Genomic DNA, 27,839 nt, shown 5'->3' on the forward strand with positions numbered 1-27,839 from the left:
ACTATACCATGCATCATGCTTTGTCTGTTAGCAGCAGGACACATGTGTAAACAGAAGAAAACACAAACCTGTTGCTCTCTTAAAAATCTTCACCAAACTATCACTTCTTTAAAGTAGAACATAGTTCAAAGGAATGAAGCTTGTAGGTTGTCTGAAACTGAATCGTACTAAAGCAGAAGTACAGCTTTTTTGCATGCTTATGGATACAACTTCAAATGACCTTCATTGAGAATTTGGTTTCTCTTTATGATTCCTGGTGTCTCTTGTCAATCAAGGGAACGGTTTGTGAATAAGTGTCTTCTGTTATCACTTGCACATTTATCTCTACCCCCCCCCGCTCTCTGTATGTAAATAAAAAAGCTAACCAAACTTCAAGTAGATGCAAAAAAACTGGTCTTGCACCTTTTTTTGAACTACATAATTTGAGCAGCAATATTTCATCCAGTGTTACATGATATTATAGCCAAAGATGAAAATTCCCAGGTAACAGTAATGTTGGCAAGGAAGTAGAAAAATGATAATGTTAGCTGTTGACAAAAAGCCCATAGAGCAAGCTCACTTGGAGCGGCAGTCCCGTGGCTCTGATCTGCGTTCATAATGTCGACGTAATATCTCTGAATTTGGCTTTAATTGCATGTTTTTAATTTGAGGACCTAATGATTTTAAAAAGTGTTCGTATTGGGAAGTTGATGTACCTGATTTAAATGCATCTCTTTCCCAATGTGAGCTTCTGGAAAAAAAAGTATCATGTGATGCTGCAATACCAGTTTCAGCCACCATGTAAAATTTGCATCAACGGTCTGCGAACTTCCTGACTTTGTGATTAGTCAAACAATTTTCCATCATCTATAGTGTCTTCATTATTAATACATGAACGTGTCTTTAAACACAAGTTATTGAAAGTTAAATGTAAAGGAGCTGGTAGTTGGCTTTCATAAACCTACTTCATAGCGCTACTTTAAACCTTCATGCTAAGCTAAGCTAAGTAGCTTCATATTTACCGGGTAGATGTAACACTGATAACTTCTCATGCAATTTATTGCGCAAGTTTGACAAATAGCACATTTCAACATTTGTTCAGATGACTCTTGAACAATGTGTTAGTTTTTATTCAGCTCCCGGTGGACTTGTGAACTCCCAGGTGAGAATACTAGCAGCTCAGTTCCACCACACTCATCTTTTCCTCTTTTTAATCAATCTGCTCATCTAAAAAGGATTTCTCTATTTTGAGGTTTTAATCCAGTGTCTGACTTAATCTCTGAAACTCACGGATTGGTGGAGGGGCATCAAAGCCACTCAACTTCAGCCCTGCTCTCACAATTACACCAACCAGGCATCAAGGCGACCAATAAATCACGCTCTCATAATGCCTCTCTGGAAATTAATTCTCTGAGGCTCGAGGCATGTAGGTCATTTAGTCGGTGCTGATTTGGTCGATTTCAAAGGCATTTTTCAGTCCGATTAAGACATGAAGGGAATGAACATGTGAATGATGGTCAGGTCTCTGTCGGGCTGTGTGTAAAAAACAACAACAACTGATCAGCATGATTTAAACTCTGGCTCTGACCTTTCTCACGGCTGTACTGTTGCTAATAAGGAGATTGAGGAGTATTGTAGCCTGTCTGTCATTACACAATATATGAAATGATCAAATTCATTCACAAGTTCTGCTTTACAGTGTTAAGCAGATGGCTTCTGCACTCTGTCCTACGTGAGCAGCCAGTATAACAGAGGGAGCCCTCCACTGGATGTTTAAAGCATTGCACACAACGCCCAACAGCTTCATCCCATCTCCTTATAATGCAGCATGCATTAATCAGTTAAACACAAATCTCTGCCTCTGAATCATCAATTCTAAAAAAAATTAAATGGTGAACTCTAAAGAGGCAGGAAATGTATTTTCTCTTGGTTTTAGATTTTATGCACAAAAAGTGAAAGTTTCTTAAAGGGGGCAAAAAAACAAATCGTACAACTGACAATCTCCCACTCTTAGTACTTCTGTTGTCTAGATTGGACACAGATACACATTTGTCCATTAAATGAACATTTTGTTGGAGTTTAGATGCCATTTTTTCCGGACTAAATTAATGTAAATAAAACCGAACAACCACTTTAATGAGGCTCAAAGATGAAGGATTTGATGATGATTTTCCTGCATCCAGACTTATAAGATCTGTTTGTTTTTTGTTCAAACTAAATAACTGAATTGCTCATTTATTAATCGAGTAGTAGACCAGTTATGTAATCATTTAATGCACTGCAGTGAGAATTGTTTTCAGTGTGGAAAAGACACCAAATGACCATTTTAATGCAGTCTGTGTTTGTGCATGAACTACTCTCCTCTCCTCTCCTCTCTTCTTTATGTTTTCAACTTGTTGTCATTGAATCAAACGCAACACCGAGCCCAAGCGATTGTATGCAGAGAAAACATGTTCAGTTTTAAATGTGTTGTTGGTCATTTCTAATAATTGGCAGAGAAAAATCACGTCATCTATTAAAAGTTGTCCTAATGTCGGAATGACGTCTACAGTTACCCAGTCAGCGAGTCTAGCCTCCACTTGCCCTCTGAGGTCTTTATTGGAGGTCTATTACTGTAAAAGTGCTATCAGCTATTGGAGAGGGAGGGGGTGGGGGTGGGGGTCTCCCTGGCTGCCACTAAGCAGTAAATAAATATGAGCCTATTGTATTCTTGTAGCCTCACTGTCCTTGCTCTTCCATGCTGAGTAAACGCTCACATACAATGGGAGGCTGGACTGCCTTGTCATTCCTGATCCCCGTAGATTGCTCTTCGAGGTCCTCTGCCTGGGAAAGAGGAAGCAATGAAAGGATCTGTGAGAATATTTCACCGTGTCTTATCAATTAGGTTTCGAGGATTTGTCTCTCACTTAATTCAAAGTTTCTGATACCAAACGCTCTTCATACACTCCATTTCAGAGGAACATTTTGTCCTTTTTTACTCCACCACAGCAACAGAAGTTACTTAAAAATCAAGATTTTAAATGCAGCACAATGTGAAAATACTTTTGTGTCTAATACTGAGTCTAGAAATTCTCCTATTTTTTGATAAAAGTGAAGAAATCTGCTTCTATTGCGACACGTTGTCAACAGGTCAGAAGTCAAATTCAGCATTTTTGCAGTCCTTATTTTGTCTGATTAAAGATGTCTCCTTAATAGTACGAGTAAGCTGACAGATTTCATCTTTCATCCTCACATTACCAAGACTATTTCCAAGGGCTTTGTTCGTCTGACATCTTGGATTTCAGCAGAGTCTTTTTTTACTCTATGTCATCTGCCATCTGAGACCCCCACCCCATCCAACAGGGAAAAGTTGTGAGACTGTGAGGGACATGTGTGAATAACAAAACAGGACAATTTGAAAGTCTGGCTGTCCTGAAATTTTCTAAACATTTTCAGGAGTGCATGTGTGAAAACAACTTGCTTTCAGTAAGATTTCAAATGCAGGTTTAGTCACTTTTTCTTGAGTTAATGACTCCTCTACACTTGATGTTTGCAGCAAAGGCCATAACTTGTGTGAGTGATTGTTGTGAGTGAAAAGATAAAAGAAAGAAATTGAAAGTTGTGGAGGTTTCAGGCCTCCTCAGGCTGCCTGGTGGAGCTTCCTCTCCAGTTCCTCCACAGGAAGGGAGCTGATAGAGCTGCATGGACTCTCAGAGCTTCTCGCATGGAAGCAGGAGCGAGGCCTTGAATGAGTAAGGGTGCAGCATCACCCCCGAGGGACGGCATTATTCACAGCCTGTCTCCGTCGCAATGTGCCCCGTGCATGAGGCCGCCAATATATGGCACAGGCGGGCGCTGCCGTCCTGTAATCACCGATGACATGCATGAAGTAGTTTTCCAGATCGGCTTTCCTGTCCTTCCAGCTGCGAGTGGGGCAAACAGCACAGGAAGAATAACACAACTCGCAGGCCAGGCTCAGGGAATGTGGCCTTAACAAACACAGCACAAATAAAAAAGTTAAAAGGCACACTGCTCTCCTCCTGAGAGCCTCTAAGCGAGGGAAGTGAGGCTACGTCCTGAGAGAAGGTCCAACCTTCCTCAACACCCACACAGTAACAATAACCTGCCAATCAAACCAAATACTGTTTACTCGGAGCTACCTGCAAGAGCTGGAGCCGGGAATCAAGACTGCGATTATGACACGTTGGGCTTAACTTTATATGTTATTTTTTCTCTGAGTGGTTTTTATCTCATGTTTGTTGAATCAGCTTTTTCATGATTATCCCAAAAAGCATAGATTGTCCTAAATTTAGAAGCATAGGTTAAAAATAGTACACTGATTGAGTTATTGTATGATCTGGTCTGTAGCTTTTACCTTTAGCTAACATAAGTGACTTGAAATCAGTTGACATTTTGACCCTGATTCACCTTCTAGATCCCTGCTTCCTGCAAACACCTTCTGCACAAGCAGAATCAGAAATACTTGCTTAATCCCGGGAGGAGAATTTGTCATTTCAGTTGCTCTCAAACAAAATATTGAAGTAGGAAATATAGAATATAGAATGAAATATAACTATAAATAGAATAAACAGAAATAAGTACCAAAGCGCAGAGTATCCGAAGAAGTAATAAGCTAAGTGCAAGCATAGGGAAATGGCATAAGGCTCAGTGAAGACAGTGTTTTCCAGCTTGTGTTAGTAATGCACATATGGGTGACTGAGAGAAATTATTGACCTGTTTACAGACAGATTTTACAGATGAAGTTACGTTACTCAACAAAGAAGTTTCCAGATTGAGTCTAAAAACTCCAGAGCCAGACTAACGGCCTGATTTACTACAGGTTTGCGAGTGTTAAAACGTGTATAAACTTGATATCACCTGCAGCTGCAACCAATGTGCAAGCTGATCTACTAACGGCGCCCAGTGAGAATTGCTTCTTTCAAATGTGCAAGACAACACGCATTTTCTATTTAGTGCGTTTGCCTTAATGTAGGCTGTATGCAATGTGGGGCGTTTGTGCCCAAGTGTGCAAAATACAAACTTTGCGATATATCAAGCCTGGAAAATGAAGGTCTGTTTGTAAATTCCTTGTAACGACTTTATCACAGCATTATAACCAAAGTGATTTAACGGCAGCAGCTTAGCACACAGTGCGTTCTCCTCAGGTGCTGCAGTGTACCAGCCTGCTGCATGCATATAGTCCGCTGCCTGCTGAGGGGCCTGCTGGGCTGTAAGGCTTTAACCCTGCTAAGTCAAACAGCAGAGGTGTTAAAGACGCCACGTCAACACAAACTAACAGGTGTCCACTGACACGGCAGAGGGGAGGAAGAGGAATACAGTAAGCTGATGGATCGACAGTGACTTCAACCCTGTGCCACTTTTTCTGCCTTTGTATGGAAATAGTGACTAACATACACATGCTAACACCACATGACAAAGTTGAAGTAGCTGCCTACACGTCTGATGTTAAATATCTCCAAACACAACACAGCCAATACGGAAACACACGTGCTAACATTTAACCAAACTGTTATTAAAGAACGGGCTATATTACAGGCTATAGCAGAATTCAGTGGTGTAGCATTGGGACGCTAAAACAGTCATGTTTGGAGTTTCAGCAGTGGAGGAACATTGTGTAAAGAATGGATTAAACTGTGTGCTAATCTGCTTTAAGACGCGACCATTAGCATTGTTGAGCTAACTACCTGAAGCACAGAATAGTGACCAAGCTGAACCTTTTAAGGCCAAGGAGCGGGAGCGGTTTTGTTGGATTACAGGTTACAACCACAGACCTGTTAATATTTAAGGACGAAGTCTTCTGTTCCTGCAGGGGGGCTTTGGAGTCCCATGGACGGTGGTGACCATGCTGTCTCTATGGACACACACACTGTACGTGGGGTGACTTTTTTGATGACTCATCCGTTTTGATTCGATGAAGGATAAGCGTTCTTCACAACCTGACTGACAGACGGGCGCGTTTGTTTGTCAAGAGGCTTAAAACCCGCCTCAGCTCCAGCTCTCAGCCTGTCGTTAGGTCGACTGAAAGTTAGGCTGAGACAACATGAACAGATGTGTGACGTCTCTCAGGCTTCATCCAGTAATATTTACAGTCTAATGATTTTTATTCAACTCTTTGGGTCAATATTAGCTTTAGTTGCTGGCTGGATGTTTTTTTGTGTTTGAAGGACTCGTTTTTTTGTTTTCATTTCTGTTAGGCTACGAAATATCTTTCTATTGATGAACAAGTATGTGAAGGAAACAGAACGCATGGCGGTCATAACAGAGAGGTCTGAAGTAAACACGTCTGTTTAATTTTCTGGTTAATGGTCGTGTTGTTTAGAGCAGTGGAAACAGGGAGGTGCTCCAATTACAGTAACAGTAGTGTATCTGGAAGAATCATTTAATCAGCATCCAAAACATGATGCTCACCCTCTCATCACACACACACACACACACACACACACACACACACACACACACACACACACACACACACACACACACACACACACACACACACACGACTGATAAACTCATTGACATATTCGCAGGCTGAGTCACAAAGAACCAGGAGACACAGAGGAAGAAGTCGTGACGTTATTTCCTCACTAAATATTCTGGTAGGAATGACTTTGAACAACACACGCTACACTAAAAAAGGATTAACTATTTAATGAAAGAGGATGTTTGTTAGGAGAAATATAAAAACAGTGCACATGTAAACACAGGATTGTATTTGTGTTAATCATCCTCTGGATGTTTGTTGACAGGCGTTAGTCTCTTTGCTTAGAGACTGTTAAAGAGTATTGTACACACCCAGCATGTCGCAGTGACACACCCAGCGGCACTCAGTGTGTCCGTCAGACATGTTACAGTAATCACCCGTCTGCAGTCACTGACTGTCCTTCTCTAGGCTGGAATAACATCTGAGATCATATGAACCACCAACAACACTTGAGCTGTTAATGTTTAAGTGTTAGAAAGACAAGTAGGCATGTATGTTTGATTAAGCAGATACAAAATGTAAAGTGAAACTGATCCAGCAATCTAGATTTTGTTTTTGTTTGAAGAAATATCACACCATCCCTGTGAGGCGGAAATGCAGAGATTGATGATGTTTTTTACTGAGTCCTGACTAATGTTGAAATATGCTGAACTGTTCCTCCTACTGTGTCACAACCTGATAAAGAACTCAAGAAATAAAATCCTAAATTATGTTTAAAAAAACACCAAAAACACTAAAATGAACGGATGATGGGGAAATAATTAAACAAATAGATAAGAAATAGTGGCTGCAATTCAGTGGAGTTGGGGTAAAAAAAATATTCAAAAATGGAGTTAACTAAACTTTGAAATGGTGTTTTAAAGATAGAATCTGCACATCTGTACCCTGGCTGATGAAACAAACCTGCTAATGCTGCAAACCTGCGAGACGTTCAGGTGAAAGCAGCTTATACTCCTCTGCAGGGCTGGCCTGATGTGGTTACAGTAATCTGATCGGCCCAATTAGTGCTTGATTAGAGGCTGAGCAGACTGACGTGATGAAGTGATCAGACATGTTAGATTCAGACGGAAAGTCCGGAGTCTGCGCTGATAGGAACGCCTGAATATTCTTCAATGGAAACTGCAGTTTTCAACATTTTCTTCATGACATTCAACTTTTCTTTATTATTATTTAGGATAAGAAGCTGCCGAGTGTCTCACTCCTGTTCCAGTTTCCCTAAAAGCGAGCAGATGTTCCTGCAGGAGAACATTGGGATGAGGACTATCTGAGCACCACAGACTTAAATATACTAAACTGCACTGGACAGAAAACTATTTATAACCTTCACGTGGGAGGTAAGATCAGAAAACCTAAGTATGGCTGAGAAAATCTAAAAAATGCGACAGGTAGTGCCTGTAAATGTATTTTTAGGTTTAATATAAACTCCAGATAGGTGGCCTGTTAATATTGGACACAGTGAGTTGGCATATTTTAACATTTAATCTCTGAGGAGGAAAGTATTTTATGGTGCAGGAATGTTATTTCAACATGTTTGACGTGTTGGGATTCCTCACATTCTTTGTGGGTGATAAGCACAAAAATGCATCATCGAGCTGTCCAGTAGGTTTCCTGATTCAGGCGTCCAATCTTTGAATAACACAGAAATAACTCTGGATGAAGATGACATTAACCCACGCAAAACATGCAGGAAAGGAGCCAAATCAGCTGTTGCCCCATCAGAGAGTAAGGTTTAAGGCATCTTGAGTAAAAGATGCCACTTTACAACCATCCACTTTTAAAAAAAAGGGGAATCTTGCAGTGAAGGTTGGGAGTTAGATCCCCAGCTCCTGCAGCCACTTGTGCAATGTGTCCTTGGGCAAGACACTTAACCCCAAGTTGCTCCCTCTGCTTCATTGGCGGCGTATGAATGGGATTTGTTACTCTAATGGTCACTTTGCACAGCAGTGAGAAAGCACTTTGAGTAGTCAGAAGACTAGAAAAGCGCTATATAAACTCAAGTCCATTTACCAAACTCCAACAAGTTGCCTTTTGTTTGACATTTTCTTCCAACCAATGTCTGCTTTTCAGACAGCGCTTGATAATGACTTTAAAGGCAAATAAAAAGCTTCACATGTTGACTTCACTTGAAGCTTTGTTACACTGTTAAATGCTGAAAAGTCCATTCTTTATTCGATGCACTTTTGGTTGTTTTTATACAACTACATAAACCAGGAGCCAGGAAATCCAGCCTTGTAAATATTTGACAAGCCCCGAGTTTCATAATGCCACCAAGATATCACATTTTTCCAGCTGTCTTTTCCATCACTGTTTATTGTTGATGATATTTTCACCTGAAACACTGATATCATCCCCTTGTTTTTCCTTCAGGAAGTTCCTGCGACTGCTCATTAATTGTTGCCGAGGGGGCCACGCTTTGAGAAAAACACGAGTTGGAATAACAGCTTTGAGATTTTTAAAGGAGCAAAACAAGGACTGGTGCATAAAGCAGATGTAATTCCATTACTTTTCGAGTGTATTTCCCGATTTTTTGCAGCAAACACAAGTTCTGCATTCCACATTGCCGCGTCGTTTTGTGCGTATGTCCGGGGAATTGAACTGACGTCAGATTTCTTCCGCTGATTCAGGTGCAGTCGGATTGCAGCGGCTCTTTAGTTTCCTAATCAGCTCATCTGCTCTCAGGTCATCCATCCCTCCTCTCATGTGCTCATCCATTTCCTTCCAGCAGCTTGAGATCTGACCGGCCATCGCTGACTCTGAGTATTTCCCTCTGCAGACTCAGCCAGCTGTGTGGTGAAGCGCCTTCAAAGTTGAAAATAAAAACGTTGTTGTGCTGTATACAGTATGTTTGCCATCTCTCTTGAAATAGGCCTTAGATGTGATGTGAATCCCACAAAGGCAGTGTAGTGATTTCAAGTAGGTTACTGCCAAGAGGTCAACATTACAAGGTCACTCATTGCACAGAGTTCTCGGGTCATTGTAATCTAAACATTTTAATTCTCAGAAGTTTTTACCGAACAGAATTTGGCTTTTTTCAGGAAGAATGTGCAACATTGTAAACATAAATATATCAGAGATCAAGTCTATCCTCTGTAAATGTCTCTCTGAGTCATGACTGTCTACAATGAGTGAGAAGCCTGAGTCCTGCTGGCTGTGTTGTTGGCGGGGAAAATCTTTGAAGCACTTTAAATATTTTATAAATGGACACCTCCTTAGATCCTTAGAGTCTCGTTATTATTTAATAAAAAACCTCTTTGCTGGAGGGTCTCAATCTTATATCTGTGCAGGACAGAGTTTGACCTCGAGGCTGCGACACAGAAACTACAGGGCAGGGAAATAAACATTGAGCAAAATGGGTAAACATTTGGCAGCCAAAGTGGGATAAGTTTGGAGATATGTCGATTTTTGGGGCATATTTTTAGAGCCTTTGTGAAATGTTTTAAAATGAAACAGGAAGTTGGGAAGTTTATGCCCCTGGCGCCCACCCTGCTTCCCTCTCTGAGCCGACAGAGACGATGGAGATAAAACAGGAGTTTCAACAGTTTGGCTTCGGTCAGAGAAGGGCTAGAATAGCTCCCTTAGCACTTAACAGGGGTGGGACAAAACACCAATTCAGCAGGGAATTGTCTTCCTGACTCGTGTGATACAATAATCGAATCCCTGGTGCCAAATATTGATATTTGAATTCAAAATAATACAACGCTCTGAACAGATTTCTTGTGTGTGATATGAGAGTGTCACTACTTCATGACTCCTCGTGTTGCTGCTTATGACATGACTGAGGATAATGTGAGCAACGTTAACTGGACAAAGAAGAAGACAGCGGGATAAAGAAGAAGACAGTAGGTCAATATTAAGATCAACTTGAATCATGATAACACACTGATGATTCTAAAGGTCTTTAAGTTTGTATGCCCATTCTGATGGGATGTTAAAAGACAAACACTTCAATCTTATACCAGAAAAGAGACATTTTTCAATGGTAAAGGTTCTTATCAAACAATTAATTTTAATACATTTTTCATACTTTTTGACCTTGTGGGTTCCGGGTTGGGTTTGTCCATATTCTTCTTCCTGCATCTTCCTCTTTCCCATTTTTTTAAGCCCAGCACAGTTTTGGCAGATGGCTGTTCATCATGAGTCTGGTTCTGCTCGAGGTTTCTGTCTCTTAAAAGGAAGTTTTTTTTTGCCACTGCAACTTTTCTAAATGTTGCTTTGTGCTCATGATGGATTAATGTTTGGTCTTTGTAATCTAGCAAATAGTAAGGTTTTTACCTGCTGTTTTTGTAAAGTGTCTTGAGATGACATTTGTTAGTTTTTGACTCATTAAGTTTGCTTAAAACTATATTTTGGTCTATTATAAATCGAATATGGTTTGTAACACCATGCTCGATGGCAAGTACATATTTTTTTATGACATCAGTCTGAACTTTATAAACATGCGTCTCTAAATTAAATTAATTAAATAAAAGGTTTGTTTAAGTCTGTAAATCTTTCACTTTGTATGTGTGTAATGATGACATGAACATTCAGTTTTTTGTATTCATTATTTATTGACACATTATAATAACATTAGAACACATCATAATAATCTTTTAGAAACAGAACTGGTCAGAAAACACATCTCACATCAACATGCAGCAGTCGTCGTGATATAAAACACTGAGATAATTTAAATATTTACAGCCGCTTCGGTGCATTTATGACAGTAAACGTTCCTCTCTGTAGCCGCTCTGCTGTGCGTAGCCGCTGGGATCTACTGACTCCGACCTGTGAGCGCTCGGGCCCAGGTACTGTTCAAACTCACTGCGGTCCAGATCGTACAGCATGTCCATTTTAACCTGCTCCAGGTAAAACTCCAGAGATGGTCCAGATGGACACAGCAGACCCCCGTACATCCTGGAGTCCCCTTGATCCATATGTGAGACTGCTGAACTGGAGAAACCGTATTGCATGTACCCGTGCTGGCCGCCAAAGTATCCTTGGGGTTCTGCAGGGTACACAGGCGGGTACACTTCAGTTTTATTTTGGAAAGCGTCTGCTGTTGTTTGGTCTGGAAAAACTGGAGAGTTTGTGTAGCTGTTGAAGTTAGCGGGGACGTTAGGGAAAGCAGGAGAGCTGTGGTACTGCTGCTGGTTCTGCAGCAGATAGGAGAGGTTGTAAGGCACTGAGAAGCCCGAGCTGCAGAGCGAAGGCAAAGCGGGAGAGGATTCTGCAACAGGGGGCTTATTGGAACTCTTCTTCAGCTGCTTCCTCCTGCGGGGCCGGTACTTGTAGTTCGGGTAGTCGATGGTGTGCTGAACCCTGAGACGTTCCGCCTCCTGCATGTAAGGACGCTTCTCAGCCAGAGACATGGCCTTCCAGGTTTTTCCTGCAAGAACACAGAGGGTTAAAGATCTGCAGAGTAGTTGGTTTAACAAAACTGACCACTGACTGCTAATAAAAAGTCAAATCTCAATCAACATTAGGGTGGCTATTACTGAAACTGAAACATTAAGTGGTACTATTGTTAATGTTTTTAAACCCTTTGAAACTGAGGTTATAGAGGCGACATTTTCTGCAGCAAAGAATTAAATATTTCCAACATTTTGGTGGGCGGAAAACTAAAGATCTCCGAGAAAATGTTAAACTTAAACTGTATCTGGTTACATTGATAGGATTTTCAGACTGTCAATCAAAGTCTTACCCAGTATTTTGCTCAGATCGGTGTTCTCCAAGTCTGGGTTCAGATGAGCCAATCTCCTGCGCTCCTCTTTCGTCCAGATGATGAAGGCGTTTAGAGGCCTCCTGACTCTCTGCTGGCCTGAGGCGGACTTGGCCTCTGGACTCGGGCAGCTGGAGTCCGAGTTGACGGACTGCGGGCTGGAAGGCGCTGAACTCGGGTAGCGCACATCCGTCAGTTGCTCCCCGTCTGCGGAGCCGGAGTCCTCGCTGTCGAACATGGCGCTTCTTGCGGAAAACTGGAAAGCTTCGAGTTCTTGACTGTAACGCATGACTGATGGTGATGATGATGCTTTTGATCGGCTGCAAGCCGGTGTCATACTACCGGTGATGCCGGGTCACGGATATATGTAGGAGCTCCGCCAATAGGAGGCCGGGAGGAGTGGATTTAAGGTGTGAATTCCAGGTGTTGCCTCGGGTCAGTGATAGGCTCATCTGACACCCCAATCAACGACTTACGAAACTTCAGATGACAAGATGATTCATGAGTCTGTTATACTCTACAATTAATATATTAACCTATTTAACTTGAAAGACGAATCCAGGTTGAGCTTAATGTAACCACAAAGTAACCCGGTTTATCCTTTAGGAATAAAATAATCTGCAATTTATCCTCTTCCTCTAAAAGTTGAAATATTATGGCCTGTTTTTACTTTATAAACCTCAAGTTTCAGTCTCGATTCCCCCCATAAAAGACAAACTAGGAAAATCAAATTACAGCCTTGCCTTTAGAGATGGAATCTAATCAATAGGTCCTGAAAGGCAGGCTGGTATTGATAGGACAACATCAAAGTTTTCAGCAGGCAGGCCTGGTTGATAATTACATTGTGGCTCTCGACTCTTATCGGCCATTCTCTGTCTCTTTCAAAGTACATTTTACACGAGTGGAACAAACATGATCAAGGCGCGTTTATTACACGATTACTGCGCGCAAATATTTGCTCGACACAAAACAAAAACCTGACAAAGTGCACAAAGGCACGTGATGAGTTCACCTCTAAGACATAAAAAAAAAAGGTACAGTGTCTGACTTTTACCAACTTGCATTACAAGATGAACATGCAATAAAACTGAAGGACTGACTTCTTCAAAAGTAAACACATGGATGAAGCTTCTGCGCGCAACTAAAGTGTATTGAAATCAATCAAAACTGCTGCAGAGATTCAGACTCACAGAAACCTGCACTGGCTGATGGGCTGCAGTTGTTGACTGCCAGCCTGTCATTTACCTGTTTTACACTTTAAGATTTCCAAATGTTCGTGTTAAAAATAATTAAAAATAGTTGTTCGAATAATTGTTCGAGTTAATATACAGGATTGCTGAGTAATTATAGGCATATCATTTTAAATTTAAGTTTTAGGAGAAACGATGGAATGAAGTTAAACATTTCAGAAAAAAAAAATCTAGCTTAAAAAACATTTATCACATTTATTATTATCTATTTATTAAATTGGTTTATTGAGCTGATACTATAGGCTGGAAGTCTTGTGCCTACACATAAAATAGCCTAAATTAAATAATTTCCACGCATGGTATAAATTAGTATTTATGTTATTTAGAAAAAAGGGTCAAAACCATAAAAATATAAAATTTAGCCAAAAATAGAGGAACTAAATAGTGAAGTGTTGTGTGGGTGTTGTGTATTCCCCATTAATGAAACTCTTTATAGGCGTGTGATCCCGCTTTAATATAATAGGTTGCCATTACAGGTGCCTGCTTCCTCTGTATAGTTTCAATGAATATCTGTCTTTGACACCGGCTGCCAACATTACTCAGACAATGGATGCCATTACTGTGACAGCGGCGAACTTACATCTGCAATACACGGACTCACTGAGGTGTATATTACCTGCACCTGCACCGCTTTGTCCCGCAGACGAGTTACTTAACGTGGCCGCTTTACATTGCAAATACTGTGTATTATGGTTTGGAGCAGAGAGGGTTAATACACAAGGTGAAGCAGTAGTTGCACCTTTTCTGCTTTTGTTTTGACAGCTAGGCTTTAACTATAGTCTTGTTGTCTGTTTGTAAATGTATGCATGGTCTGGGTGGACCACCGTGGAACCCAAAAGTAGGCTACCCTCTCTGGGGTGCAGAAAGATTTCTAAGTCTAAGTAAGTCGAGCCATATTTTGTCATATTGAGATCAATATTGGATTTAGGTGTTGCTTTTGGGTTGTGTAAGGATGAACGTGCACGTGTGATCTTTTTATGGAACATTTTTATGTCTTCTGTTTGATTATGTTGCAGACCCAAATGATGAGTAGCTGCGACCATGTGCCTAATTGGGATCCTAATAAACAATGCATCAAAGAAAGACGAAGGAGAAGAAATTAAATCAGGCGCAGTTTATCACATTATCTAAAGGGACGTTTTGGACTTTGACCCTGGGGGGGGAAAAAAAAGAAGTAGGCCTAATGAAAGCCAAACGGAGCTTGATATCTTGATCAAAAAGACGGATCAATACGGTGTCATGTGCAAATTCAATAACATGTTTGATTAAGGTTCGTCCCAAAAAAAACAAAAAAAAACTGAACTCCTCATCTCCTTTAATCAAACACAACTTAAACATCTCAGCTGATACCCCTACCCCTTACTGGAATGAGGCTTTGAGAGGGCGATAACAAGACAAGGTCAATATGCTTTTTTTTATTTTATTTTTTTTTATAGATTTGAGTATTAGGTGAATTATTCAACACCAAAAAAAAAAAAAAACCCGTGGTTTTGTTAAATGTGTATGTAGTTATTTGGTGTATAGTTGTGTACGTGAAAGTGTGTGTTTGGGCAGAGAAGGTGTGTGTGTGCGTGTGATTTTTCACAGCTTGTCAGATTTAGAGCTTGAATCCACATCCGCGTTGTTAAGCGGGACGCACGCGCCAAAAAGCACTAATGGATTTAATCAATTAGCTTGAACGACGCAGCGTGAATACAATAACGTTAGTTTCGGCTGAGCTCCTCTGGGTTAAATATTAGACAATGTTTAAATAGCAAGGGTGGAGGCTAATATCTGGATTAGAGTGTTTTAAACCCTTTTTTTCTGTGCGTAAAATTACCATTAAGCCTATTTTGTGTTTATTTCATGTTTAAAAAAAAAAAACGTGCAAGGCCACATGTCCTTTACTCAATCCCTTTTATTAATGATTCCCAATCTGGTGAGGTGACAGTGAGGGTATCACAGCATTGTCTCATAGCCAAACAAGCAGAATGCTGCAGCAGAATGGGCACTGTACTGTCTGAATAGGGATTGTTCTTGGGTTGCTTTGTGATCACAATGTGCCATTGTATTGGACAGAACTCATATATGGGACACTCCTCTGCTTCTTCTTCACTGTGGATCAGTGATGGGCAGACTTGCACAGGTAGAGGACCTGAGGGACTACCGTGAAGGATTTACAAACGGTCTCTCTGACTCTATGAAAATGCAATTTGATTGGAATTTGTGGCAACAGGATGTTTTTTTGTTTCATCCGAGTGCATGTTTTTAAGGTGTGGACTTGTGGATTTCTCTCTCTCCATGAAGATGCATCAACATCAGCTGAACACGTCTTTTCTTCTGGATATTTTGAGAGCTGGATCCGCAGGCGTTTATCCCCCCTCCCCACAAAAAGAACTTGAAGAAAAACCCCACAGGAGTGTAAAGCAAAAAGGCCTCCAATAATGAAGCTCTGTATTCCAGGCCTATAAAGCGCCATCCCATAGACTTTCCTTACAGAGCTCCATTCATATAGGCCTGTATTGTTCCGTCGCTGGAAGGTGTGAAGGTTGGATATAAAGCTGTTGTGTCAGGTGATCTTGGCGGCGAGGGTCTGTGTTGCATTGTGTTGGATTGTATGGGCACAGCAGGTCAGCATCAAGATACACTGTCAACACTCAGACACCATTCTATGCAGTGGTCTGTGCCCCCCTCCCCCCTCCCCCCTACACCTCCACCTTTTTGTTTGAGCAGATTCCACAGTAGACCGAGACCCCCGGTGTGCTGGATGGGTGCTAGCCTCCACACTCCCAGTGTAAACAGCGCCCTGCCCGGCCGGCCCTACAGTACGTCAGGCCAGCTGAGAGGATTACATGCCCCCTGGTGTAGACAGGCTTAATGCGGCCTCATTAGCAGAACACAATGATGCCTCCACCTCTGAGCACAGATAAAAGGCCGGGCTCAGCCAGACTTCAAACATGGCTTAAATCTTAGAACCCGGGTGGTGCAATAAGGGATTTTTAAATGCTGCAAAATCCACGTCACATCATTTCAGAGCTGAAAGTAAAACTGATCGAACAGTTCTGACACCTGATTAAGTATTTATGACATTTATCAGGTAAAAAAAAGCCAAACATTCACCGTGTCCAGCGTCTAATAATTAACAGTCTGCTACTGAAGTCTCTTTTATAACACCAAACATTTAATTATCAGTTTGTTTCGCTCCCATAGTTGAAGACATTGTTTGGCTTTGACCTCACCTTTGACCTCTTAATCATTCCTTACTGCAAAAACAGATCAAACCAAATCAATAAACTAAGAATTAGGACAAACAAAAAGCAAGAAAATCGTACAAATTCAAACTAAACTTCTTCATAAATTGAATTTTTTTAAGACTCAAGTTTCTTAGTTTAAATGAGTTAGAGTTCGAGTTAGACGTTTGACAATTAAAATGTCCTCAGCAGGTTACAAACTTGCACAAATTAATCAACTGATATTCAAAGTTGACCGATTATTGTAAGTAATGACTGTCACCGACACCTTAAACTCACACTCTGACTAATAAAGTGCACTTCCGTCTGATATATAGAGCAAAAATCTAACAAACTCTGACTTAACTCAATCATGTAATAATTGAATTTTCTTCCCCTTTAAGTGAAGTAACTCTGCGTCTATCATGCAGACTTGCAGTGAGTGAGACCGGCTAATGAGGCACAGATCCACTCATGCTGAAACACGGCACTATTCTTTGTAAATTAGGAATTGTATTCCACTGATAAGAGTGGTATGCAACGACCCGAGGAGGTCTTCCCACTCTTCTAATAAGTTGTTATGTTTTTAACCACAGTAGGCTTTTTATTACATCCATTTTCCCTCTTCCGTGTGCATGATGTGTGTTGGATCCACACGTCTGTTGTCAGCAGACAGAGGGAGAGAGGCCTGCTGTAATTAGCCCTCATTATTAACTGGAACTAGACTGAAACCTGTGAGACACCGTGATATCTGTGTCTGTCTGAAACGGCTCATTCAAGGGGCGGCAGATAACCAAAACAATCCCGAGCCTGCAGCTCCAGCAGCACTGCTTGGATGTTTAATTAAATAGTGTGAACTGGTTAGACTCAGACATTAGATTATTTGGAGCAGAAACCTGCTTTTCCCCCCTCAAAAAACAGACAAGCAAATCTTTTTAAGTCTAAATAAATGATTCCTTTTTCTCGACTGTGGGGGGAGAAAATACTTGATTTGATTCATTTATTCCTTTGAGTAAACTTTTCTTCTCTGCGGCCACACGATCAACAAAGCTGAGCGACACTGTGAGCTCACTCTTTTCTAATCGTCTGAGACCTGATACAAATTCAAAAGGATCTGCTGCTTTGAAGATAAGCTCTGTAGTTCTGCCATAAACAATGATTGTGCTGTTTCTTTCCTGTGGCCTGATTTATTTAAAGTATTATGCTGTAAGGATTTGGGCTGGTTTTCCTGACAGGGGACGGCTGTGTATGTATCCACTGCTTGTGTAGTTTATTGGATACTTGAGATTCAGGAAAACGCTCAGGGAACCACCGGAGAGTCATCAAAGTGTGACCTTTGTCTCTGGGGAGTGTGACATTTACAAAAAACAACAAAAAAAAATCACCTAAAACTGCTTTTTAAAAGAATTTAAACTCAGATTTTTTTGCACGTTTTCTTTACAAGCTTTTCTCTTTTTTTGCATAAATGCGACCCTGTGTGTGTTCAACACAATGCTTGCAGTCTTTGCACACACACACACAAACATATGCTTCCTTTGATAAAGTGTTTTTATACCAGCAGAATTTCTATGGCAGGCTCCCCCTAAGACAATATCTGCGTAAAATACCAAAGATATTTATAGCAAGGGTGCAAGTTAGACTTAAAAAAAATAAAATAAACACAAGCGTAATGGAGGGTTCAAATACGAGGGGAGCCATTCTCCAAAGCAGCGTATTCTGGTACGGGCTGAGTGCAAAGTGCCATGAAGTGTTGATTGGAATATCTGGAAATCTTAATGAGGTTCTGAATTACAGGCAATCTGGACTTTCATTGCGGCGCTATTACCTCAAAATAAAGACAAGGAAAAGACGAGATATACGTAAAGTGAGTGAAACTAGAAACTTAGAGGTGACAGGTGAAGTCTCTAAGTGAAAAATAGTAATTTTTGTCTTAACCGGGCAAAGCTGTGTGTGTGTAGGTGTGTGTGTTTGCCTGTGATTGTACTCAGAGAGGAGGGGGGGTAAGGGGGAGGAGGAGGGGTCGGGGTGGGGGGGTCTTTTGAACGTCCACACCAGGATACAGCTGCCTATGACTAATTTCAAACTCCCCTTCTAGAATAAGGCAAGCCATTTCACAAGTAACACACATCACCATGCATCTGTTTCCTGTTTTCATTCTTTGAGTTATCTTATTTTCCTTATTTCCCCCTCACCTGTTACAGTTCACGTTCCTTCCATCGCGCCGCACGGCCCGGTCGTGCTCGGACATGAGGCCGTCGGACGTCACACACTCCCAAAAAAACAAAGCAGAAATGCTCGAGTGAATGTTGTTAAGAAAAAGAAATCCTGTCACAAATGTGCGTTCTTCTGATGACTCAACTTTAACAAATGCATATTAGAGAATGGAGTTTTTCCAGATGAAGTTTAATGACTGTTCTTCATTCTTACACACAGAACGCCGTTTTTACACGTTTTTAATATAAAATGCAAACACGAGTTAACATCAAACACAGTCTTTGTCTGATTTATGCCACAGTATTGTACATACAGATTTATTAGAGACGTCTCCTCACACATAAGAACTGTAATATTTCAGAAGTTTCTCGTCGGTGGGTTTCAGGATCTTCTTCTCCGACATGTTAACGACCCAGCCTGGAGCGAGGCCAAAGAAGATCTGTCGAACATCCTTCCTCATGGCGAGCATTTGATACAGTTCGTCCTTTGAAATGTCTGGCAAAATGTATCCATACTTGAGTGCCAGGGCGAGCCGGGCCTGCTGGATTTTCTCCGGGTCTGCCAAGTAACCCCTGTTTTCAGCAGTTGTGTAATACGGGACCATGTCCTCCCCTGGTAACATCCGCTTAGGAATGGGCTGCCCTCGCACGAAGAAAGGCACAGGCTTGATTAGGATCCCTGCAGAACAACAGAAATAATAAGAGAAGTTATTAAAACACAATAGATGAATGGTTTGATGTGGGGGAGATGAGGCACTTCTTTAGTTACCGAGACTTATAGGATCGTAGAAACTCGTAGTGACGACCCCGCCGTTCCTCTCTATAGCAGCGATGGCTCCTTCAGAAGCTCTCTGAACCTCTATGTTGATTTTTGCAGCAAAGATGTCAGCACCCTGAAACACAGAAAACACAGGAGAAGGATAAACAGCAGGCATCAGGTGGATAAACATCTGAGTCTGTGACAGGAGGACAATACTGTCATGTGCTGCCACCTACTGGCAGGAGACGGTACAGAAGCCCCAAAATGACCTGATGCTCTGGACGCTGAACACCTGGTTTCATTATTGTGCAGTTAGAACCTCAAACACTTATGGGATGCTTTGACACTTCTGTGGGCTGTTTAGATGTTTGTAGTCCCCTAAATCCATAACTTCAATTTAGAATCAGATATTTTTAAAGGAAATGATTTAAATGTTTTGGAGGACTGATGATGTATGAAGGAGTATTAGTGCCACACGAGGGGGGAAAAAAGACTGAGATTAAAGTCATACATTTACAAGAATTAACTCAGAAATGTACTAGAATAAAGTCCAGGGTGTAACCCCGCCTCTCGCCCAATGACAGCTATGATCAGCCCCCCGCGACCCTGAGCATCAGTTTGACTCAGGTTGTTTCCCTAATTAGCCAAATTTGAAATGAAATCAACCCCAAAGTGTTTTTTGACCTTTGAAGATGAGAGAATGACCTTCAAACCCTCTGACAACCAAACTAGGGGGTGAAAAGGTCCATCATGATGAACAAGACGCTTTAAGCATGCAGAAGTTACCTCATCAACCAGCTGCACTCCAAAGTCCCTCTTCACTGGCTGGATCGTCACCCCTCTGGCGTTCACCAGCTGAGTCAGGTCTACGGGCTGCGTGGGATCAACTCGCCCCAGGTCGATCAGGTACTGCAGACGCTTCAGAGACAGAGGCTGATACTGAGGACGCCGACTGAGGAAGAACACACAAACGGCGTCGATTTAAATAAATAAAAATGTATCGTTTGAGTAACTTTTAACAGCACACACCTTCTTCTACTAACAGATAGATGTGCATAGTGAAGTGTCAAACTGTTACCTGTGTCCTTCATTGTAGCCATATTTTGGGATGCGGAGATAGAAAGGAGTCTGACCCCCCTCAAATCCAAGCCGAGGTCGGGTGCCTCTCTGCCGCTGTCCTTTATGCCCCCTGCCGCTTCTATTACCACCGTGCTGTCCTCTGCCCCGCTTTTTTTCCTTTCATCAAAGAAACAGCACAGTTTTATTTTAGCCAGATTGTTCTAATCAAAACAACCGACACAATAGGATGTGTTTTTGTGTGTGTGTGTGCAAAATCCTGCAGATCGTCATGCTTTATTTAGTAATACAAATCTACAAAAACTTCTGACAGAAATACAGTTTTAGACTGAGCAAAAGTGGAGTGACATTTAAAAGAATCCCAGAGAAATCCGAGAAAGCTGCTGACTGCGGTCTGACTAAATAGTGGACCAGAAAGCTATAAGGCATTTTTAGATTTAATACATTTCATAGAATCTTGAAAATAAATTGATAATTATTTTAAATCTCTATAAATTGTGGGGTCACTTCCAAGACTTTACATTTACCGTAAAACTTCTATTAAAACTTCTATTAGCTTTGATTTACTTCAGTCTGCCTTTATTTGGGAAAGCCTGTGTCAGTAAGAGACAGGCTTTTTATTATTTTCAAAGAACACTCGTGTACAGCAAAGGGAGGGAAGACAATAAATTGTACACCAAGAAAGAAAGAAACAAGACATATATTTAACTTTGTACAACATTAGGTTATCACCATTAATTAGATACTGCTTAGTTAGACAGTGTACAAACCGGCTTCACGGCCTGTACCAAGCTATAATTACTCTGCCTTTCTTGGACTGGTGTTTTAGTTCATCCTTATCGGCCCTGCTGCTTTTTCTCCATAATTTTAAACCAACAAGCCGGACACTTTACACTAATGTCACTTTATAATACTGTCCCCTTATTAACAACACAGAAGCACCTGTTACTTTAAAAGACAAAGGACTTCAAATAATTCACAGGAGCACCAGCTTTTCACTAAGAGAGTGCCTTACAGTATATATATTTTTTAGATCTAGTTTAAGACTAAACAAATGAATAAATATGTGGAAATATGTCAGTGAGATACTGTTTTTTTTTATTTTCTTGATGCTGTAACAAAAATGTATTGTGATATACTTAGTACGGTGCATAATGAATTGGTAAGGTGGACTTACAACGGGGCTGCCAGTGGCTGTGTTGACCTGCAGCCAATTTAATTTAATTTTGATTGTTTTTGAATTAAGTATTCTGTTTTGTTTTAATTAATGTTTTGTGAAAGAGGGGCAGATATTATAAGATTAATCTTCTTTCTGCTCCTTTTCATTTTCAACATTTGAGATTTTATGTTTGTTTGTTTTTCTTAACTTTAATACTTAAAAAAATGAAAATAAAAACTATACACATTTGTTGTTGTGGCTTCTGTTTTGAATGACACATTTTTTGCAAATTATTTTAATATATCTGTATTTTTTTTTATTGGCAATTTCTTACATAGTAACTGTAGTCAAGGGGACTGGTCCTTTTGTGTATTATGGGATGTGCTCTTATTTGGAGTATTACGGGTATGCAGAGATTAATCATAAAAAATAATTTTAAATAATAATAAATAAAATAAAATAAAAATCTAATTTTTTGTCCTCCATTATCAAACCAAATCTAATATTTTTACAAATATTGTCCGGCATAATTATCTCAATTTATTACCCAAGATCCAATTTCAAATTTCTCCCAAAATAAATAAGAAAATGTGTCCATTGATTCATTTTCAGATGTACAGGAAGTGCATTATTTTGTAAGTATTTAGCTTTAATGGCAACATTGCACCTTCCTGGTTTGCTTTGGGTGTTATGAGGAGTTTTGCATAAGTACATATGAGCATCTGCTAGCGTAGCAAGCTAACTATACTAACTAAAAGGCTTCTGTCACAGCTATAAATGAGATAAAACATCCAAACTTACCGGCTGAGTGGACCCAGGTTCAGGTCGCAAGTTTGCTAAAGTTATCCGGGGCAGGTTTTGCAAAACATCAAAAGCTTTACCACCAGGCTTTTTGGGGAAAGACATGTTTCTGTAGCTCACATGTCAATGTTAGCCAAACCGAGCCAAGGACATGCAGGTCACGTGACCGAGGGCAGCGGAAGTACTAATTGATAACTCGGCGACTCTTCAAAATAAGAGCACGGCAGTCAAAACATGTATCAAATCCGCCTGAAATCCGTGTCAAAGATCACAAGATGCGACGTGTTTCACTTTTAAATAGGATATGGATGTTTCAAATTGTATTTATAAGGCACATTTAAAAACAGAAACAGCTGACCAAAGTGCTTTACGTGAAACAATAGAGCATTACAATATAAAAAAAATTAAATAAAAAAATTAAAACAAGACAAACACAAATACACACACAGAATACTAACAATATAATAAGACAATAATATGTGTTTGGATGGTTGTAGTTTAATGCTAATGTTGTTTTATTATCTCATTGGTGTTATTTCTGAGTCGCCCGGTTGTGCTTTACTGCTACTGTTGAGGATTTGATTGTTACTAAAGCAGAGCACATTGACAGTTCAACTAACCAATCGTCGCTCTGCATTTGTAAAGGACCTCTAGCGAGCGCCAATCACTTACCGGAGGAGGCGGGACTTCGAAGGGTGCCAATGCTACGGACCAGTAGCGCGCTGGTGAGGTTTGTTTTTCTCCTTGGATCCGGAGGTGTACTGTGTGTGTGTGTGTGTTTTTCTGAAGATTTCAACTTCCCAAAGACAAATTGAAGGCTGCCAGTTGTGATTGGAGACGGTGGCACCTTGACCTCCACCGTTGAACGAAGTTTGAAAACTCAGCTCAGGTGGTGTCGTAGCTGACTTGTTACTCATATCAGCTGCCTCAGCGCTGTATGTGCGGCAATAACATGTCAGCGCCTTTACCTGCCATCGTGCCTGCTGCCCGGAAAGCCACTGCAGCGGTGAGTTCACCTGGAAACACGAGAACTATGCAGATTTTACACCAAATTTACTGCAGAAATTCTGACATTCACAGCCTCCACTTCTCAACTCTTCAATGTCTTTCTTTACAGGTGATATTTCTCCATGGCCTTGGAGACACTGGGTATGCAACGACACCTCTTTTCTGTCACTTTATAAATGCATAAGGATGCATCAGCAGAGCTCTGATTTTGTCCTCTCCAACAGGCATGGCTGGGCAGAAGCTTTTGCAGGCATCAGGATACCACATGTGAAATACATCTGCCCTCATGCGTAAGTATCGTTACTCAGAACATCTGCAAGTGTTGGAAAAGTTTGGCAACACAATCTGAACATCTTACACTGTCTGTAATCTACAGTAATTTGTATTTAAAGGTGTCATTCTCTTTGTTGAACCCTGTTTTTATTTTAATTCCTGCACGGGTTATGTAGATTTTGTTTTGGTTATAGGTCTAATTTTTAATTGTGTGAGTTTAATTCTGATCAAAAGAGGGGGCAGAGGGTGCTTTTAGATGTTACAAATGCATCATGTCATGTGTGTCTTGTAAGCTGCGTTCCTCTGGATCAATAAAGTATCTAACTATTTATCACTATCTATCACTTACAATTACAACGTCATGTTTTGTTTCTCTAATCATTTCAGGCCCACGCAGCCTGTCTCGTTGAACATGAGAATGTCAATGCCTTCCTGGTAAGTGTTGCACTGATTGAACATGTTTGTAAAGACTGTGTGATAGAAAAGGAGCCTCACATGCTGTTGTTTTTCTCGTCCTCATTTTCAGGTTTGATATCTATGGGTTAAACCCGGATGCAGAAGAAGACTCGAGCGGTATTAAAAGGGCGTCGGAGAACAGTAAGTCGTTGTTATATTTCATTCAAACTTAACGTTCGTTGTTTAGAAAAGTTATTATTTTCTAAGTCAGGTATTTTCTTTGATATCTCCGCAGTTAAAGCCTTGATAGATCAAGAAGTGAAGAATGGAATACCTTCACACAGAATTATGCTGGGTGGATTTTCACAAGTAAGTGTGGCATGTACACAGAGGATGTGTTACATAATGCTGTTTTTGCTGTGAATCACTGCTTATGTGCCTTACACTTTTAAATAGCCCAATGTAAAAGACACACACACACATACATTGTGTATGTCTCCAGAGAAGGAGTCATAACATGTCAAAGTCGTACACTTAAAAAACCAGGATTGCACAACAACTTAATGCAAACATGTTCATTAATTTGTTATGCTACTTTGTTGTGACAAAGATCACAATTTGAAGAGATTAATCTAGTTTGAACTAGTTAAAATAGTGCAGCTTGTCATAATAATAATACAGTATTAGCTCTGATTACAAAAGCGTGTGCAGACACTTAATGGTAAACACAAAAACATTATAAAGACTTCTTAAGAGAAACCAAAGTGTAAGAAAACCCCCATCCTATGATGGTGGGCTGTGTGCAGGACTATTTCTTGGCTCTAAGCAGTTGCCAGGCAACCAGCAAAGACTACAAGAAGTTCTTGTGCCTGTGCCAACAACTGGCAGTGGAGCACAAAACACCCTGAGCTATTCTTTATATCGCAAGGTCAAAACTAATATTGATAGATTCTTGATTCAACCAATCAGGTCCGCCTACTCACACACAAACACATACACGCAGCAGTTTTCTGTATGCACTTAATAATGAATCCTTAATACACATATCTTACATCGTTTTCTGTCATTTCTTCTCTATTTTTTCAGGGTGGAGCTCTGTCTCTCTACACGGCTCTGACGACTCAACAGAAGCTCGCCGGCGTGGTCGCTCTGAGCTGCTGGCTTCCTCTCCGTAACTCCTTCCCTCAGGTAGAAAAAAAACAGACAGGCTGGTTTTTTTTTTAGAGTTTGTGGTAAATCCGTAAATCCTGAAACTTAAAGGAAAAATTCAGATTCATCATCTGTTTTGGTTTTAGCTTTAATTTAGTACAAGTCATCTTTAGTTGCTCCAAATAATACATAAAATCCCCCCTTTGTTAATTTGATTGAGAATTTCTAATTTAATTGAATTACAGGAAATCCCAATGAAGTCTGTGCAGTGCATGTGTGAAAGCTGCTATAATCTGTCATAATCAGATAATTAGTATAATCCTAATCGCCTCTATTCTCAGGCCTCTGCCAACAGTGCAAACAAGGACATGCATGTCCTCCAGTGCCACGGCGATGCCGACCCCCTGGTTCCGTTTATATTTGGCAGCCAGACGGCAGAGAAGATGAAGAGCCTCATCAATCCAGCCAACATCACCTTTAAGTCGTACCGGGGTCTACCTCACAGCGCCTGTCCAGAGGTCAGTGAGTTTAAGTTTCTCTTCCACTATTCTGGCCTTAGGCCCTGCGTCCACCTAAGGTTTTCTTTTTCTGAGCGCCGGCATCTTTTTTAAATTGTTTTCAATTTGGAGAGAGCGTTTGAAGCAGTAGACAGCCGTCGGGACATAAAGGGCATTGCCCAGCCTCTTTTCTCCGAGCGCTCCGCCTTTTTTGTCCGGCTGCTCAGAGTGCTCAGGTTGAAAAGTTGAGATGTTGTTGACGTCACCGGCGCTATTTTTCAGATGTATGGTCTTCCCTGTATTTTTGCCTCCCATAGATCATGTCTTGTACCCAAATCCTCTTTGCTCCATGTCTGCTGGACTAAAAGTGATCTCAAATGTAAAACATGCAGTAAAAAGTAACGGAGCAGTGTCAGTTATACAGCTGTCGTTGTCAACACAACGACTGTTGTCATAGAGACAGGACGGACGTGCAGTGCTTTTATTCTCAGCGCACAACCGCTTCATGAAAGCAATCCCGAGCGCACGGCCATCGCTTTTCTGCCCGGATAAAGGCTAGGTGGACACGAGGCCTTAGTGTTGTTCTTTATTATATGAGCTTTTATTTTGTATCTTTGCAGGAAATGGTGGATGTCAAGCGATTCATAGAGAAGCAGCTCCCTCCCATCACTGATCTGTGAAATCAGGATTTACCACACATGATGCACAGCTCTGTCTGAGTGTTTTGGGGCTCAGAGGGCTCGAGGAATCACTGACTGACTTGACAATGAAAAACCAACGCTGCTACTCACAGAGCCAGGCGGGACTGTGGCTACACGTTAGCCCAGGGAGAGGCCTGACTGGAATGATGCTGCATCCTGACCTGGATCCACACAATCAGTGTTACAGTAGAGTGACTCTAGTTGCTTGATTGTAAAGCCATTTACTTGTACGTGTACTGGAATAACTAGGGCTAAACTTGTTGGTTTAATACATGCTATCATTGGTTTAATACATGCTATCTCACAAACACATGGGCTGTTAATTCTTTTATTGTTGTCTGTAGTTTATTTGTTGATGAATTAACTTGTGTTTTCATGCAAACATTTCTTGTTTCAGATACTTTTGGGTCTGTTTTAAATATGGCATCAAACACTTTTGGGTTGTGGAAAAGTTGTCACACAACAACCAAATTAAAGATATGAACCCAGACTTTTTAGCATGTGATGGACATTATTTTTACATCTTAAAATAATCAACAGTTTACAATAAATGAAACATCTTTAAATGTGTTTTGAACAATTAATAAATATCACGAGAGGGAGTGATGTACTGAATATATCAGCACTGCTGTGATTGGTTCGTAGAAAGATAATCACAGCAGGGCTGATATCCAGAACAACATCTCGACCTCGGGTGTGATATCACTTTATAGAAGCAGAAAATAGTGATGGAAAACGTAAAAATCATCAGAAGTATTATTTCTTAACTCCATCAAATCAACCAGTTCCACTGTTTAACTGAAACTAGACTGTTGCCAAGCAACCCACAACATTCTATTTTACTCTGTTGGTGTCCATGGTTACCACAGAGCAACTTCTTTGTAGTATGAACCTTTACTTGAATGTTAAAATAAATAAATTTGATCCTGAAATCAGTGAAATCAGAGTCTGTTTGTGGGGTTCTGAGTTTTGAGATTGATGAATAAAAAAAAAACTGTTAGCTGTAAATGTCTATGAAAAGTGTTCAGAACTCCAGGTTGAGGAGGAGTGATACAAATTGGGAAAAGTCCCAGTGACGCCTCTAGGCTGGCTCCAGGAGCCCCGCAAGTCTCAAACACACGACAGCCAACAAAGCCAGTTTTTAACAGCATAAATTAACATGTTTACAGCCTGGTACAAAAC

At 40.7% G+C, this 27,839-nt stretch overlaps 3 protein-coding genes across 3 annotated transcripts; 1 reads left to right on the top strand and 2 right to left on the bottom strand.

The window, feature by feature from the left end:
* Positions 1 to 11,018: 11,018 nt before the first annotated feature.
* Positions 11,019 to 13,678, bottom strand: sox32 (SRY-box transcription factor 32). Its single transcript, XM_020654744.3, has 2 exons — positions 12,147 to 13,678; positions 11,019 to 11,831 (listed from the first exon to the last, which is right to left on the bottom strand). The coding sequence occupies exons 1-2, from the start codon at positions 12,499 to 12,501 to the stop codon at positions 11,161 to 11,163; spliced, it is 1,026 nt and encodes a 341-aa protein (XP_020510400.3). The 5' UTR covers positions 12,502 to 13,678; the 3' UTR covers positions 11,019 to 11,160.
* Positions 13,679 to 19,007: 5,329 nt separating this feature from the next.
* Positions 19,008 to 22,799, bottom strand: mrpl15 (mitochondrial ribosomal protein L15). Its single transcript, XM_020654762.3, has 5 exons — positions 22,634 to 22,799; positions 20,675 to 20,832; positions 20,383 to 20,548; positions 19,606 to 19,729; positions 19,008 to 19,515 (listed from the first exon to the last, which is right to left on the bottom strand). Exons 1-5 carry the CDS (start codon positions 22,736 to 22,738, stop codon positions 19,172 to 19,174), a joined length of 897 nt encoding a protein of 298 aa, XP_020510418.1. The 5' UTR covers positions 22,739 to 22,799; the 3' UTR covers positions 19,008 to 19,171.
* A 536-nt stretch (positions 22,800 to 23,335) lies between these two features.
* On the top strand, positions 23,336 to 27,589 carry lypla1 (lysophospholipase 1). The gene is made up of 9 exons (XM_020654745.3): positions 23,336 to 23,639; positions 23,751 to 23,782; positions 23,866 to 23,931; positions 24,302 to 24,349; positions 24,441 to 24,511; positions 24,606 to 24,679; positions 25,397 to 25,498; positions 25,801 to 25,977; positions 26,577 to 27,589. Exons 1-9 carry the CDS (start codon positions 23,571 to 23,573, stop codon positions 26,634 to 26,636), a joined length of 699 nt encoding a protein of 232 aa, XP_020510401.1. The 5' UTR covers positions 23,336 to 23,570; the 3' UTR covers positions 26,637 to 27,589.
* Positions 27,590 to 27,839: the final 250 nt, after the last annotated feature.

The sequence above is a fragment of the Labrus bergylta genome, chromosome 20 (genome assembly GCF_963930695.1).
Source record: "Labrus bergylta chromosome 20, fLabBer1.1, whole genome shotgun sequence".
Lineage (NCBI taxonomy): Eukaryota > Metazoa > Chordata > Actinopteri > Labriformes > Labridae > Labrus > Labrus bergylta.